The 14,281-nt window shown below is 41.4% G+C and overlaps 1 protein-coding gene across 1 annotated transcript in view; it reads right to left on the bottom strand.

The window, feature by feature from the left end:
* Positions 1–14,281, bottom strand: part of arid5b (AT-rich interaction domain 5B) — a 143,059-nt gene that overhangs the window by 113,471 nt on the left and 15,307 nt on the right. Inside the window, exon 3 of the mRNA XM_083787540.1 lies at positions 933–1,164. Within this exon, the coding sequence (XP_083643666.1) occupies positions 933–1,164 (232 nt within the window). The remainder of the gene's footprint in view (positions 1–932; positions 1,165–14,281) is intronic.

Genomic DNA, 14,281 nt, shown 5'->3' with positions numbered 1-14,281 from the left:
TGATCTTTTCATAATGATATTCTCTGTGAGCCTGTAAAGGCCTCATTAGGTCCAGGACCACATCTGGTCTAAATATTAACCACCCTCTATTCTTAGTAAAAAGAGACCAGAGTTAGAACTGTACTTGGACCATCTACACCAAATAGCCGATTTACAAGCTCACAACGTGTCACGTTGGTTACAATTTTATTTTACATGGTGGAAAAATAACCATCCAGTTAATCAACACAAAAGTGTCAAACAACCTTTAAAAAGACACACGAGAAGACAAAACTGTATAAAAGTGGGACACGCTTTTGTGTGCACGCCACGGTTAAATAACGTGATTGATTACTAATCTACAGCAGTCTTTGGTTATTTTCTCTCAAACCTGCGGAACAGGTCTCAATATTCCTTGTGTACATTACTGTCTATTTGTATTTACCTTAATTTGAGCTGATGTGCACTGATTCATCTGTTAAATGTCACTATGGGGCCTCAAGCGATAGCTTGTAACATGCTCCAGCAAGGTTAGCGTTGTCATATGGCGAGGCAGGGAAATAAGTATGTGGCTAAAAGCATCAGCTAAATGCCAATATGCTAATTTAGTTGTGAACAAGATGAGTGTGTTTAAACGACAGTCACTGACTTCCGTACCTTGGCTAAAGTGTCTTATTTTGATAGCACAATCCCTGGATGTTTTCCAATCGGGGAAAAATAATGATTATTCATCTTTTCTTTCTACTGTCAGCCAAACCTGACAAGAAACACCTGGCCAGATGAAAAGCTAAATACATCTCCATGACTGCTCCAGAACATTTTGGCTCATCTTCAGTACAAATGTTCTTGAGGGACAACAAAATATAGTTTTTAGATTCTGTGATTCCAAAACGTTTTCCATGGTTGTAAGAACAGTTATAAGAACTCAGTATAAGAAAACCTGTAGTATTTACCTAGCTCAGCTTTCTCCCTTAAGACATCTTTGAAGTTGAGGCCACTGTTGAGGGTTGACTCTCGGTAGCGGAGGTATGGGAGGTCTCTCTGGCCATTTCTTCCCTGGTCTCGGTGTGGCTTCAGGGGCACAGCCTTCAGGCCCCTGGTCCATGCCTGGGGCTCCCACACCGTCCATTTTACCAGATCCTCCAAACGAACAATCACTTTCTCTGACACGGCAATGACCTCGTCCTGTAGCAGACACAGACACAGATACAGAGATGTAGCCAGTAGCCAACTGAAGATTATAGTCAATGGTGGACAAAGTACTCATCCACAGTACGTGCATCAAAGTATAGATAGATTGTACATTATTTTCTTTTTTTTTCAATTTACTTTAATCAGACAAACATGAAAACGAAACGACTGACAGTTGACAATACAGACAAAACAAAACAAGACAATATACATACAATACACACAAGGGGGGGAAATCTGCCTCTCTTCTCTATTGATGATCACAAATACAAGTATCTCAAACAGGTGTAACTGCTTCTGCAGGTTAAACCAGAAAAAGTGCCCTTCTGGGCACAGGTCTCCACCAGGATAGGAATGTAGGACATTGCAGCTTGCCTTCATCTGGTGGTTGGATAAAAGGGCAACAAAAGTAAAAAATCTGAAAGACCTGTTTCGTTGAATGGCTCTAGAGAGACTGTGTACCAATTTGCGTGATGTTTGGACAAAATCTGTAGGTGTACTGTGCAAAAACTTGTTTTGCAGAAAGCGGCCTCCTGGTGGCGCTATAACAGGCCGTTCTGGAAAGTTTGGGGCAGAGGTTCATCGTTGGCATCCAGGGAGTGTGTGTGCAAAATTTGGCATCGACCGGGTTAACGGTGGCCGAGATTAGCTGCTCACGGACACACACACACACACACACACACACACACACACACACACACACACACACACACACACGGACGGACACACGGACGGACGGACGGAGTGCAAAACATACTCTCCCCCCATGCCTTCGGCCTGGTGGAGACAACAAATGAATTTAAACAAAATCAGGTCTCATTGTCGAGATATGAGCAATCCATCTAAACCAGTTATCTGTGAAGACTTCAACCTGGCCTCTAAAGCTGAATGTAATTCTTTCCATGATAAATATACCATAGATTAAATCAATCCATTCATTTATAGTTGGTATTTGTACATTCTTTTTAATGTCAATGCATTGCTGAACATTTCTCAGAAATTAAAAAAAATTATAACTAGAAAAAGTGCCCTTCCGGATCCGTGCAGTTAGAGGTAAAAACACTTTGTGGCCAGTTATAGCGCCACCTTGAGGCTGAGTTGAAATTGTTCATGTGGCATTTCGTCCTCGGCCTAGTGGGAATGTGGGTGCACAATTTCACGGAAATCACGCGATGTGTTCATGATTTGCAGCATTTTGTTTGAAACTGAGCACTCCTGTGAACTTTGGAAGCCAATCTTAACCAATCAGGATGGAGTCTGATAAATCTGAAAGACCCGTTTCGTTGAATGGCTCTAGAGAGACTGTGTACCAATTTGCGTGATGTTTGGACAAAATCTATAGGTGTACTGTGCAAAAACTTGTTTTGCACAAAGCGGCCTCCTGGTGGCGCTATAACAGGCCGTTCTGGAAAGTTTGGGGCAGAGGTTCATGGTTGGCATCCAGGGAGTGTGTGTGCAAAATATGGCATTGAAAAACTTGTTTTGCACAAAGCGGCCTCCTGGTGGCGCTATAACAGGCCGTTCTGGAAAGTTTGGGGCAGAGGTTCATGGTTGGCATCCAGGGAGTGTGTGTGCAAAATATGGCATCGACCGGGTTAACGGTGGCCGAGATTAGCTGTTCACGGACACACGGACACACACGCGGACGGACGGAGTGCAAAACATACTCTCCCCACATGCCTTCGGCCTGGTGGAGACAATTATGTCAATAATAATGTAATATAACAAGTATAGCAAACTATATATTTTTTCAAAATATCCCACATTCCAGATTCGAAAGTAGTTTCTCTCAAGTAACTTTTTCAGGGTCTTTCCTAATTTGAACCATTTCCTTCAGGATAATGTAACAGTACAGTAGTCCAGTGAGCATGTGGTAAAATGCAGAACTTCTACAAGTCACAAGTCTGTTGAAAACACTGAACGAATTAGTTAAACTAAAGACTGGAACAGTATGTGGATATTTTATATCAAACCCCACCCATCTGGCACATAATAAGACGTAATTTGCACATGCCAAATAACCCAGATCACTTTTGTTCTCTCGGGCCAGCAAACAGCAATTATTAAACCACTACTTAAGGAATTTAACCTTTATCATGGAATCCTCAGTAATGATTGACCTTGACTAGCACTTGTCTACCTACCTCACAGACCTCATTTCACCCTACAAACCAGTGGTTCTCAAAGTGCCCCCAAGTGGTCCTGGGTGGAGGGGTTCCAGGGGGTCCCCAGTTAAATCATTGGTAACTCTGAGTGTGCAAATGGGAACAAATTGGTTCCATTGTTCCATGTTCGAGCATCATTTCTATAAACCAGTTTACACTGTACATTCACAAGACGCTTACTAAATATCCATCCCTAGTGTGCACAACAGTTACATTTAATTTCCCTAATGGAATGTCCTTCCCACCTCATTAGCAACCTTCAAAACCAAAACCCTCTTCTCATTGTCATACAGCCTACCCATAACCTGCCTCAACCTCCTTTATTGCCACAAGAATTATTAATTAGTTTTGTAGTTTTTAAGCTTTCCTCATTTGATTTTACTCTACTTGTTATGTTATTTCATTGCAAATGCAAGTTTAACTTGTACTGCAGACTACAGTCATGTTCTGCCCTGTATGTCACTCTCTAGAGAAAAACAAAACGTTTGAATGGTTTTTCCAGTTGAAATACAGCTAGTGTCATTGAGCAACAATTAGGTAAAAAGTTAAAACATATAAGCCTAAAATAAAAATCATGTGGATTTCAGGATCCACATAGGAACGTGGCTTCAGTATAGATTTGGAATGTCATGTGACCAGCCTGTGACGCGGCGCCAGTCATCTATCATTGTCGTCTATGATGTATCTGTGACCAGAGGCGTCATTTCAGAGACATTTGTGTGGCAAACACAACCTCTTATATCTCCATATTTTAACTTATTGTGTTTTTTCGTAAATGAATGCCTTACTTGGTACTTACATACTACAACTACAGCGTCACACAAGCTCGAAATTCGGCGTGAAGCAGGTGATATGCTACTTTTTAATTTGAATACTGAAAACAAACGGTTTCCACCCGACAGAGACGATATATTAAAAGAATAGCCCATTGTACTATTTCACTATTTCTGGGGGGAAATTAACATGTTTGAAAATGCTTGCCTATGATAACATGTCAAAATAGGGACACCTGGTTGAAAGTGACAAATGAATGTATGGTTGCAAAAAAAAAAGTGACAATAAGTCTGGAAACACAATCTTGTCTGAGTGTCTGACAATAATAATAAAGCAGCCTGAAAATGGATTACTTAGGACAATGGACATTTGTTTCACTGTTTGCCATCAGTATATGCTCACATACTGTGCTATTAAAATCATATTTTACGTACAGTTAGGGTAGACAAAAGCAACAGGAGGTTGTGTTTTTCAAACTAGAGATGGTTGTGAAGAAAGTGACATATTTAAGGGTGTGTTTATTATACTCACAGACGCATTTTCCATCTGTCTTGTTACTTACGGTCGCACATGAATCATGATTTGTTTATGAGAGCCTTGCGGTTGGGTTTTATGAGTGGCTGATTTGGACGCAATAATTGGCTTTCAAAGGAATTCAGCTGATTTTGAGGCTTCTCCATTAAAATGCAATGGAGTGTATCTGCCCAGCATATAGAAACATTGGCTCACCATCCCACCACCCCCAACACACACACACACACACACACACACACACACACACACACACACACACACACACACACACACACTCTGTCGGTCTTAATGCAAATCATTTCACATAAATCACAGCACAGAAATCAATACATAGTGACAAAATATGTGCACACTCACGCACCTTCACAAAGACTACTGCGTGCGACGTGTACATGTACATGCACACACACACACACACACACACACACACACACACACACACACACACACACAGACAGAGAGAGAGAGATAGCTTATAAAATATGTTTTCCTCTCTTGTTTGCTTCACTCGTTGGCTGTTTTGCTTCAAGGATATGCTGACTGACCGAATTACCAAATCAGCCTTAATTTTTAATGGAACAATCTTTATATTGAGTGACCTCGTTACATTATGTATCTGCCGGCTGCCTGCCTGCCTGGCTGGATACAGCACTATGATCGAGTGCCTTGATAATTCAGAGCGCCTCGATTGCTTTGCCAAATAAATACATGATTCATTAAAGGGATACAGCGATAAAGCAGAGGTTGTAGTCTGCCGAGGATGTTTTTGATAAGCACATTATGTGTGTGTGTGTGTGTGTGTGTGTGTGTGTGTGTGTGTGTGTGTGTGTGTGTGTGTGTGTGTGTGTGTGTGTGTGTGTGTGTGTGTGTGTGTGTGTGTGTGTGCGCGCGCGCGCGCCCGCGCGCGCGTGTATGTGTGACCAATATGCACAAACATACACTTGCATACTTTCATCTTATTCATGAACACAGGCATCTGTAGAAGCTATTATTTGTTTCATATTGAATTTGATCAAGCATTATACTAGGCCTACTTAATAAATAAAGGAGAAATCTTTGCTACACTGCCAGGTTTTCATGCTCTCTCTAAACTATCCGTCTCCTCTTCCTCCATAAGATAAGATGAGATGGGATACAGTAAAATAATATTGGTATCTATCACTGCATGCTGTAATGGCAATCAGAATAAATAGTAATACTCAACACAAAATGAAGCAGTGTTAAAGAAATTAAAACGACTAAAATGACCCATGCTTGAAAAAGGTGCAGTCAATATGAAATAACGAATATAACTTTTACTCTCAGAAAGCTTCAGTAGGCCTCCGTGTGGTGCTGGGGTAAAGTTCCTGCACACCAATGTGGAGACTGTGGTTGGAATCCTCCAGGGTGCATTTGGATTAACTGCCCATGTTTGTGTGGTGGGATGCCGGGTGGGTAGCACGGTCTCTGTCGCTCCACTAGTGACTGGATTGGAGGGGCACCTGTCTAGCACGGAAGTAGAGCTGTCAAAGTGACTATCATTACTGTTGGACAGAAACCTTACTGTACGCAGTCAGTAGCACTGTCGCCTCACAGCTAGAAGGTCCTGCGTTCGGTTCCCGCCGGGGACACTGAGGGCGTGTTCTCGCCTCACAGCTAGAAGGTCCTGGTTTGATTCCCACCGGGAACGCTGTGGGTGCTGGGTGGCGTGTTCTCTCCTCCGTCATCAGCGCCCATACCCTAGGTGTAGTTTGCATGTTCTCCCCGTGTCCCCTAGGGTATATGCCCTCACACAAAACATGCAGTAATCCTGGTCTCTATACTGCCTTCCCCTGGCCAGCCGGGGCGCCTGATGGAGGGGAAAATAACGTGTTCCTTCCACCCGCTACGTCCTACTGGGGAAACTCCCCCTGTCAGGTGATAAGAAGCGTCTGCTCACTCCTCATGCATTGAAGGAAGCATGGCTCTCCCCAGGTTGTCAGAGGGAGAGTAGCGCCCAGGATTACAGTTTAGGCAATTGACAGTGACAAAAATGATAGGAAAAAGAAAACGTACTGTATCTCCATATTTTAGCTTTATGTGTTTTTGTAAATGAATGCCCTACTCCTACTTCATCATACATGAGTTATCTGACTGAGGAGTTCTGATGTGTGTGTGAAGATATGATGATTGCGAGCTAACCCACTTAGAGTGATTTCGAACACTACTCTGGACAACAGCTTCCCTTGTCCTGCCAGAGTGGTCAGACAATATGCAACCAACACACTAGCCACCCACTCCCTATCTCACATACACACAGCTCTAGAGTCTAGTCCAGTGTTGGCTAAACTTATATCCAGCATAAGCACATGCTACTGTATACTTGTCTTATATCATTGGTTGTGCGAGACTTTCCAGTCTCCAGTTACAATTCTACTGCATATCATCATCATCATCATACTATAATTCTAACAATGTCTGAGTGTGTGTGTGTGTGTGTGTGTGTGTGTGTGTGTGTGTGTGTGAGTGTGTGTCAGTGTGTGTCAGTGTTTCCGCATTATCTCATCATTGCCTGCACCAATCGCTCCCACTTTTCACACAGGCATTGACCATATGAATATGGACGGCGTAATGAAGCCCTTTTTTCGATTTGACACATTAATGATTAATAATGAATTTATTAGTGAATTCCTCACACACCTCCGCCCCTTAGCGACACCTATATCACAGGCCACCGTTCTCACTGTTACCCCACTGGCATGCTTCCTCTAGCTACCTGCGTAACACAACAAATAGTGCCCTATAACATTTGGCGCCGCGTGTGTGTGTGTGTTGCATCTTTGGCCGTCTTCTCCTACTAAAGCACACCGTTTGCACACATCTCACCATGCAACACCAACAGCTAGCCTGTCCACAGATCAACCACTACTTTGCATTCATATTCATGTCATATTTACAGTACTACGGCCTTCACAGTGACCGGGATATTTCCAACCCCCTATTGACCAAACTCGCTGATCTGCTCCACAGTAGTCCACACCACCTCAGGCCCCTCCCCCTCGCTCTGGCTGCTGTCGAGGCGAACAATCTACCTTAGTAGTAGGATCCGAGGGTTTTCTTCTTCCTCTTTGTTTGGAGTAGCCTATACCTTCACTGGATTACGTTCGCTACGGGGATGGATTACGTTTATTTTATCACCTTCACTTTGCTTTGGAGGGAGTGTTACGTTGCGAAGGAACTCTGGGGGCAACAGACTTTGTTTGGAAACACGGAACAATACAAAACAATAAGGGAGCTCGTGCGTGTGTGCGCGAGACACGGACATTTGTTTCGGATCATTCACTCATTCATTCAACTCTGTGTGTATAACTGTTGATTCCTTCATTTGACTTGAGATAAAAGGTTAACGTGAGTTTTGTTTCTGACTGTTTTCTGCTTGCTTATTTAGGCTATTTTCATTACATTCCCTTTATCAATCGTATCCTAAGAGATCATTCACAACCCGTGATTTAAATAATTCGTAGCAGTGATAGCGATATCTGACCGTTACATATGGTCAGATATTACATACAACAAACAACATGCCACGAAGAAAACGATATCTCCTTCCTGAAGGTAGCAGATATGGTGTACCAGCATACAATAAAGTAACATTCATCTTAATTCAATTCATTTGCGTTACAATAAAAAAACATCTCCCCGCTAATCACATGTCACCACCAGTGAAATGCATGTTGGGACGGCCACAGATTAATACTGGGACAAATTTCTCTGCGCAACAGACCCACACGGGGAAAACATACTACTAGCTACTCTTGCGTCAGTCGACATAACTTCTTCTTTGGGAAGCATCGCGGCCAACGCGCGGGTTGCGTGGCACAGGCACCTGTAAGCCAGCTCTGACAGTTCTGACGGGGGCATGTTAACGTGAACGAAAATATTCAATAACTTCCATTTATAGACAGAATATCACCACCAAATTTACATCACACATCAATGGTGTACTTATGATTGTACTACAGCATTTCCTTCTTCCTCCTCCTATACTTACACCATCTGTAAACAATCCCCCCCCCCCATCACATTACCCACACTGAACATCATTTGCTGTTCATATATTCAGAACGGGTAAGGACTAGTTCTAATAATACAGTATACCTGGACATATATATATATATATATATATATATATATATATATATATATGCATAATGCATATCGGCATTGTCGGGCTGAAACCTTGTATGTCTAAAACCATTACTTGAATGTTTTTTTTCTTTTTCAGGAATTGTGACAATAGGCAATCTACAAGTATCACATCACAGCACACTGTGAGCTTGTATACAGCTATTTTCACCAATTTTGCTTGACATCTCTTGTACGACAAAGTAGGGCATTAATTGATCAAAAAACATGAAACCTGGAGATACAATCTTTCTGTCCGACAGCGACAATACAGTGTACAATATGCACAGCCCTCTTTCCTCCCTTTGTTTCTCCTCCTTCTGTGTCCTTGCCTATATCCTCCCCTTTCCATTACGCTATAGGAGGCATACAGTTGCTTTCATAGCATTTTTCCACAAACATTCCCCTGATGTGACCCAATAAAAGCAAATGCGCATAAACGGGGAACGCTTCCACTGTACTGTAGCTCCACCTGAGTTGACTTTCCCCCTTAAAGGTTACTATTATATCACCATAAAGATAGATAGCACTTATAGACATACGTTTCTACATAGCCTATAGGTGTTATCTGAATCGGAATTCTTTTTTTTTATATCTGCAATGTTTGCACATAGACCTACAAGGAATTTGTCTTGGTGAGGTAGATACATTACACTGACAAACAACGGCATAGAAACGTCTACATTTCTTCCAACTATATTAAAGCTGCTATAAGCCTTACCTAAAGCTAAATGACAATGACCTAAGGTCGATTTACCTGTCTGCTTCCTGATTGGTTAGTCATTGTGACCGGGTTTTTTTCGACCAATGACAAAGCTTAGTTTAGTTTATTTGATCATCCTTCAGTTTCAAATACAATATTTAAAGACAATGAATGTAAGCTGTTATGAAAACAAAACAAAACCAAAACATGAAGATGATCAAAAGGAGTATGCAGAAGCTAAATGCTTATAAATGCCTATCCTACTTACAACAGAACATGAATCGTAATACTCATTACATTAACAGATTCACAAAAGTCAGATACGAGAATTCCACCCTACACCAACAATAATATTAGTTAATTAATTATTAATAATGACAGCACTAATGACTATCAAAACCTGTACAAAAAGTATCAGTTGATCATACAATAACGTCAACATCCACCATATACATAATTTCCCTATAGTATGCTGTATTTGGCCAAAAGGATTCGCTTGAGCAATTTTTTATATTTTGAAAAGTTACTACTGTGTTTGACTTCCTCTGGTAGGGCATTCCAGATCTTAACCCCTCGGACAGAGATACACATACTCTTCCGAGTGGTCTTGGCACTGGGTTGTTGGAAATTTAAGTCTCCTCTTAACTCATACCCCCCTTCCCTATCCTTGAAATATGACAAGATAGTCTTAGGAATTAGTCTATTTCTTACTTTATAAATGACAAGAGCTGTTTTATGTTCAACTAAATCAATAAACAAAAGCTTCTAGGAACATCTTTGAATGCAGATTGTGGCCCCTAGATGTGTCACAGAGACTCTTCTTTTTGGGAGCGTTCTACCCATTGCTGGCTGTCTGAATACCAAAAAAATAAAAAATAAAAAGGTCATTAACATTTTGACATATTATTGCTTATAGCAGCTTTAACTCAAAATGACAATATAAGCAACGATATAGAGCGAGATATAGAGCAAGATGGCTAGAATGGTACTACTATGGCAGTGATTCCCAGACTTTGAAGAGTCATGTACCCCCCTGACACAGCTACCTCCTGCTGAGTACCAACACCACGGGGGGAGAATATAAAGATATGATTAAAAAACAAAATCTTAAATTTAGCATACATTAGCATACATTGTTACCGAGGGCATCAGCTGACGCAAGGTTACAGCATGTGTGCATGGATGCCACAGAGACGGAGAGGGAGCAGAAGGACAATGAAAGTGCATGGGATGAGAGAATACTTTCATCACAATTAGGGCTGCAACTATCTATTTCTCACGCATGCGTGCACACGCTCATACACGTCCCCCTCCAGGCTTAATCAGGTAGCATATTCTTCAGATCATGGCATTTAGGATAAACTTTTAAAGTGCAGAAAATATGATTTTAAATGACTAAAAGTCTTTGTTTTCCGGACAATATCTGAGATCTGAACATTATAATCTGTCTACCGCCTCTATCATCTTCACACAGATGATATTTGTTTCACCTTTGGGGCACCCAGTGTATTATTTTCTCTCATAATATCTAACAGAACACCTTTCCTTTGTACTTTTGTATTGCATTTCTCTCTTTTGTCATTATCGCGGGTTCATGTCAGTACAGCAACTATGGAAGTTCAGTGGTTCTCAACCTGTGGGCCAGGGCCCACTGGTGGGCCGTGATGGGTATTGCAAGTGGACCCTCAAATAATTGGCAAAACACTAAGATTTCTATGATAATATAACATTCATACGGAAGTGGCCATGGTAAGAAAAATTTATTATCTCGCCCGGACAAGATATTATCTCGTCCGGACAAGATCATTATTATCTCGTCCGGACAAGATCATTATCATCTCGTCCGGACAAGATATTATCTCGTCCGGACAAGATATTATCTCGTCCGGACAAGATATTATCTCGTCCGGACAAGATCATTATCATCTCGTCCGGACAAGATATTATCTCGTCCGGACAAGATATTATCTCGTCCGGACAAGATCATTATTATCTCGTCCGGACAAGATCATTACCATCTCGTCCGGACAAGATATTATCTCGTCCGGACAAGATATTATCTCGTCCGGACAAGATACTTTATTTTTCTTACCATATCCACTCAGGGATAACATACACATACGTAGTTACGTACAATTTTGTTGTAAAGAAGTGGGTGAAATGTCTTTTGTGTAAAAAAACCCCAATTGTGACATGTTGTGAGCTTGTAGATTGGATATGTTTGATGATTTTAAAAGTATATAATAGGGCTTGTTTACGGACACATCAGTAATAGTAGTATTAGTAACTTGCTTACATCCTCCAATGTCTTTGCCTGTGCGTGATGTGACCCAATGCCCCTTACACTGGGAAAACTGCTTGTCTCACCACTTTTATGCTACACACAGAAAAATAAAGATGGCACTAGCAACCTAAACTCGTTATTTAGAGCGGTGCCATAGAAGAACCGTTTTTGGTTCCAGTAAAAACCTTTCAGAACATTATTTATTTTCTGTGAAAAAGTGAGAGCGAGAGCAAATGGAAAGAGATAGGTAAAAGATATATTCATATAGCTATACATATATAGACAGTGTATGTATGTGAAAGCATGTACAGTACATGATATTTAGAACGGTAGCAACATACGCATTTGTGTACATCTTATTTTGAAATATTGGCATCATATGCATATGCAAATCCTATACATTTCATCAAGGCTCTATACATACACTTTTTCCCTCTACACCACACCAAATCTCCTCATCGAAAATAGTCTTCCGTTTTCAGGGCGCTAATTGGGACACTAGGGATTAAGTAGTTAAAGGTGCACCATCACCATTCTGGTTGTGTCGGGTTCCACCGCTAGATGAACTGATGGTATGTGACAGCTAAACATAAGCTTTTAAATGCTCTAAATGCCTTCTTTTGTTGCTGCTGTTTATAAACAGCAGAGCAAAGTGGAGGTTTATTTTTGGTTACTGTGGCATGCACAAGCTATGTTCAAATTAAATCATTTCGGTTTCTCCCTCTTGGTTTATTATTTTCCCCCCTGTCTTTCTCTTTTTATTTTGCACTTTCCTTCTCTTTTTCCCCCCTCATGTTTTTCATGTTGTTAATTAATTGGCTGCTTGAGTCTGGAAAATAGAATGAACTTCATGACATTCTTGTTTATCTTTAAAGAGTTGCACGGGAGCCCGAAACATAAAATAAAATACAATAAAATAAAATAAAGAAATCAGCACAATTCAATTTGTTTTAAAAAAGGATTACGAGTTGTTGCTGCTTTGCAGCGCTGTTACGCTCAAAATAATGTGAGCCTTGTAATTAGTCAGGTTAAAGAAAAGAGAGACATGGTGGATGAGGGCGAGCAGGGTGAATGACTGAGGCATATCGCACGTGTGTGTGTGTGTGTGTGTGTGTGTGTGTGTGTGTGTGTGTGTGTGTGTGTGTGTGTGTGTGTGTGTGTGTGTGTGCGTGTGTGTGCGTGTGCACATACAGTATGCGTGCACACAGAGACAGAAGGGGAGCTTGCAAGCACTACTTACTGTAACCACTTAAACCTACAAATAGCAGATTTACAAGCTCAAAATGTGATTCGATGCGACACGTTGTGAGCTTATAAATATGATATTTTGGGAAGAAATGTAAAGGAGTTGCCCATGACATGCACAATAGGCCTATAGGGACACGGTTAACATACCGTACAGTACTAAGAGCACACAAAGACTGACAAATATTATTCAACATAGGTATGTGCACACACGCACACACACACGTGCGCGCACACGCACACACACACACACACACACACACACACACACACACACACACACACACACACACACACACACACACACAGGAACCCCCTCAGACCAGTAGTGCCCTGCTGGGACTGTTTCGCTGGCTTGGTTCTGAGGTCAGATGAGGAATTCCACAGGTCGCGGAGGATTTGTCCACCTGCTTCCACGCCTATGGAATGATCCACCCGCTAACATGAACAATGTGGAGGGGAACCAGAAGTCTGCAGGCCAGCCGGGTACAGGGGACATGTCTTTCTGAGTCAACCAAAGCCACATGGCGTTTTAGCCACTTCTTCAGTACACGGTCTTCAGATCTACAGTACCACATGTTGTGAGGTTTATTTTTGCTAATTCAGGGAAAAAACATGAGAGTATTTGCATGTTTTTTAACCATACGTTAAGTTTAAGTGGTTAACCAGACTGATTTTGTTAATGATTTGGATTATTTGATTCATCTACATGAAATTAAATGGATCTAAATGTAAGTTTCTATATTATGTTCAATGTCAAATTAATCTCAATTCTGACATTCTTTCTTCATTTCGCTCTCTCTCTCTCTCTCTCTCTCTCTCTCTCTCTCTCTCTCTCTCTCTCTCTCCCTCCCTCCTGTGAATCTTTTAACTGCTCCAGTTAAAGTAGAGAGCAGAGTGTGATTGAACAACTGTACTTTCGCTGTGTTTTAAAGCCATTACGTAATGACATAGTTTAATAAGAACATCTTATGCTGGAGTGCGGCGAGCGAGAGTGACAGCCGCGATGACGTGTACATATAGTTTCTCTACTGCATAATTACGCTCCCTGTGCTGTACTGATTTCTGGTACAAGCAGCACACGCTGTAAAGCTATTCCCACAGTTCAATTCAGGTGCACTACTAGAAGCTTGTTGGGAAGGCACTAAGACCTATTTAATCCTGGCCCACTTTCCAAAGCGAGCTGATAGAACTGTCATCATTACATTGGGAACAAAAGCAACATAGTATGTCAGTAACACTAACATCCTCCACAAAAGCTGA

Source organism: Protomyctophum parallelum (assembly GCF_964188405.1).
Source record: "Protomyctophum parallelum genome assembly, chromosome: 17".
Taxonomy (NCBI): Eukaryota; Metazoa; Chordata; class Actinopteri; order Myctophiformes; family Myctophidae; genus Protomyctophum; species Protomyctophum parallelum.
The sequence above is the reverse complement of the archived record's forward strand: the minus strand, read 5'-3'. Positions and strand labels throughout refer to the sequence as shown.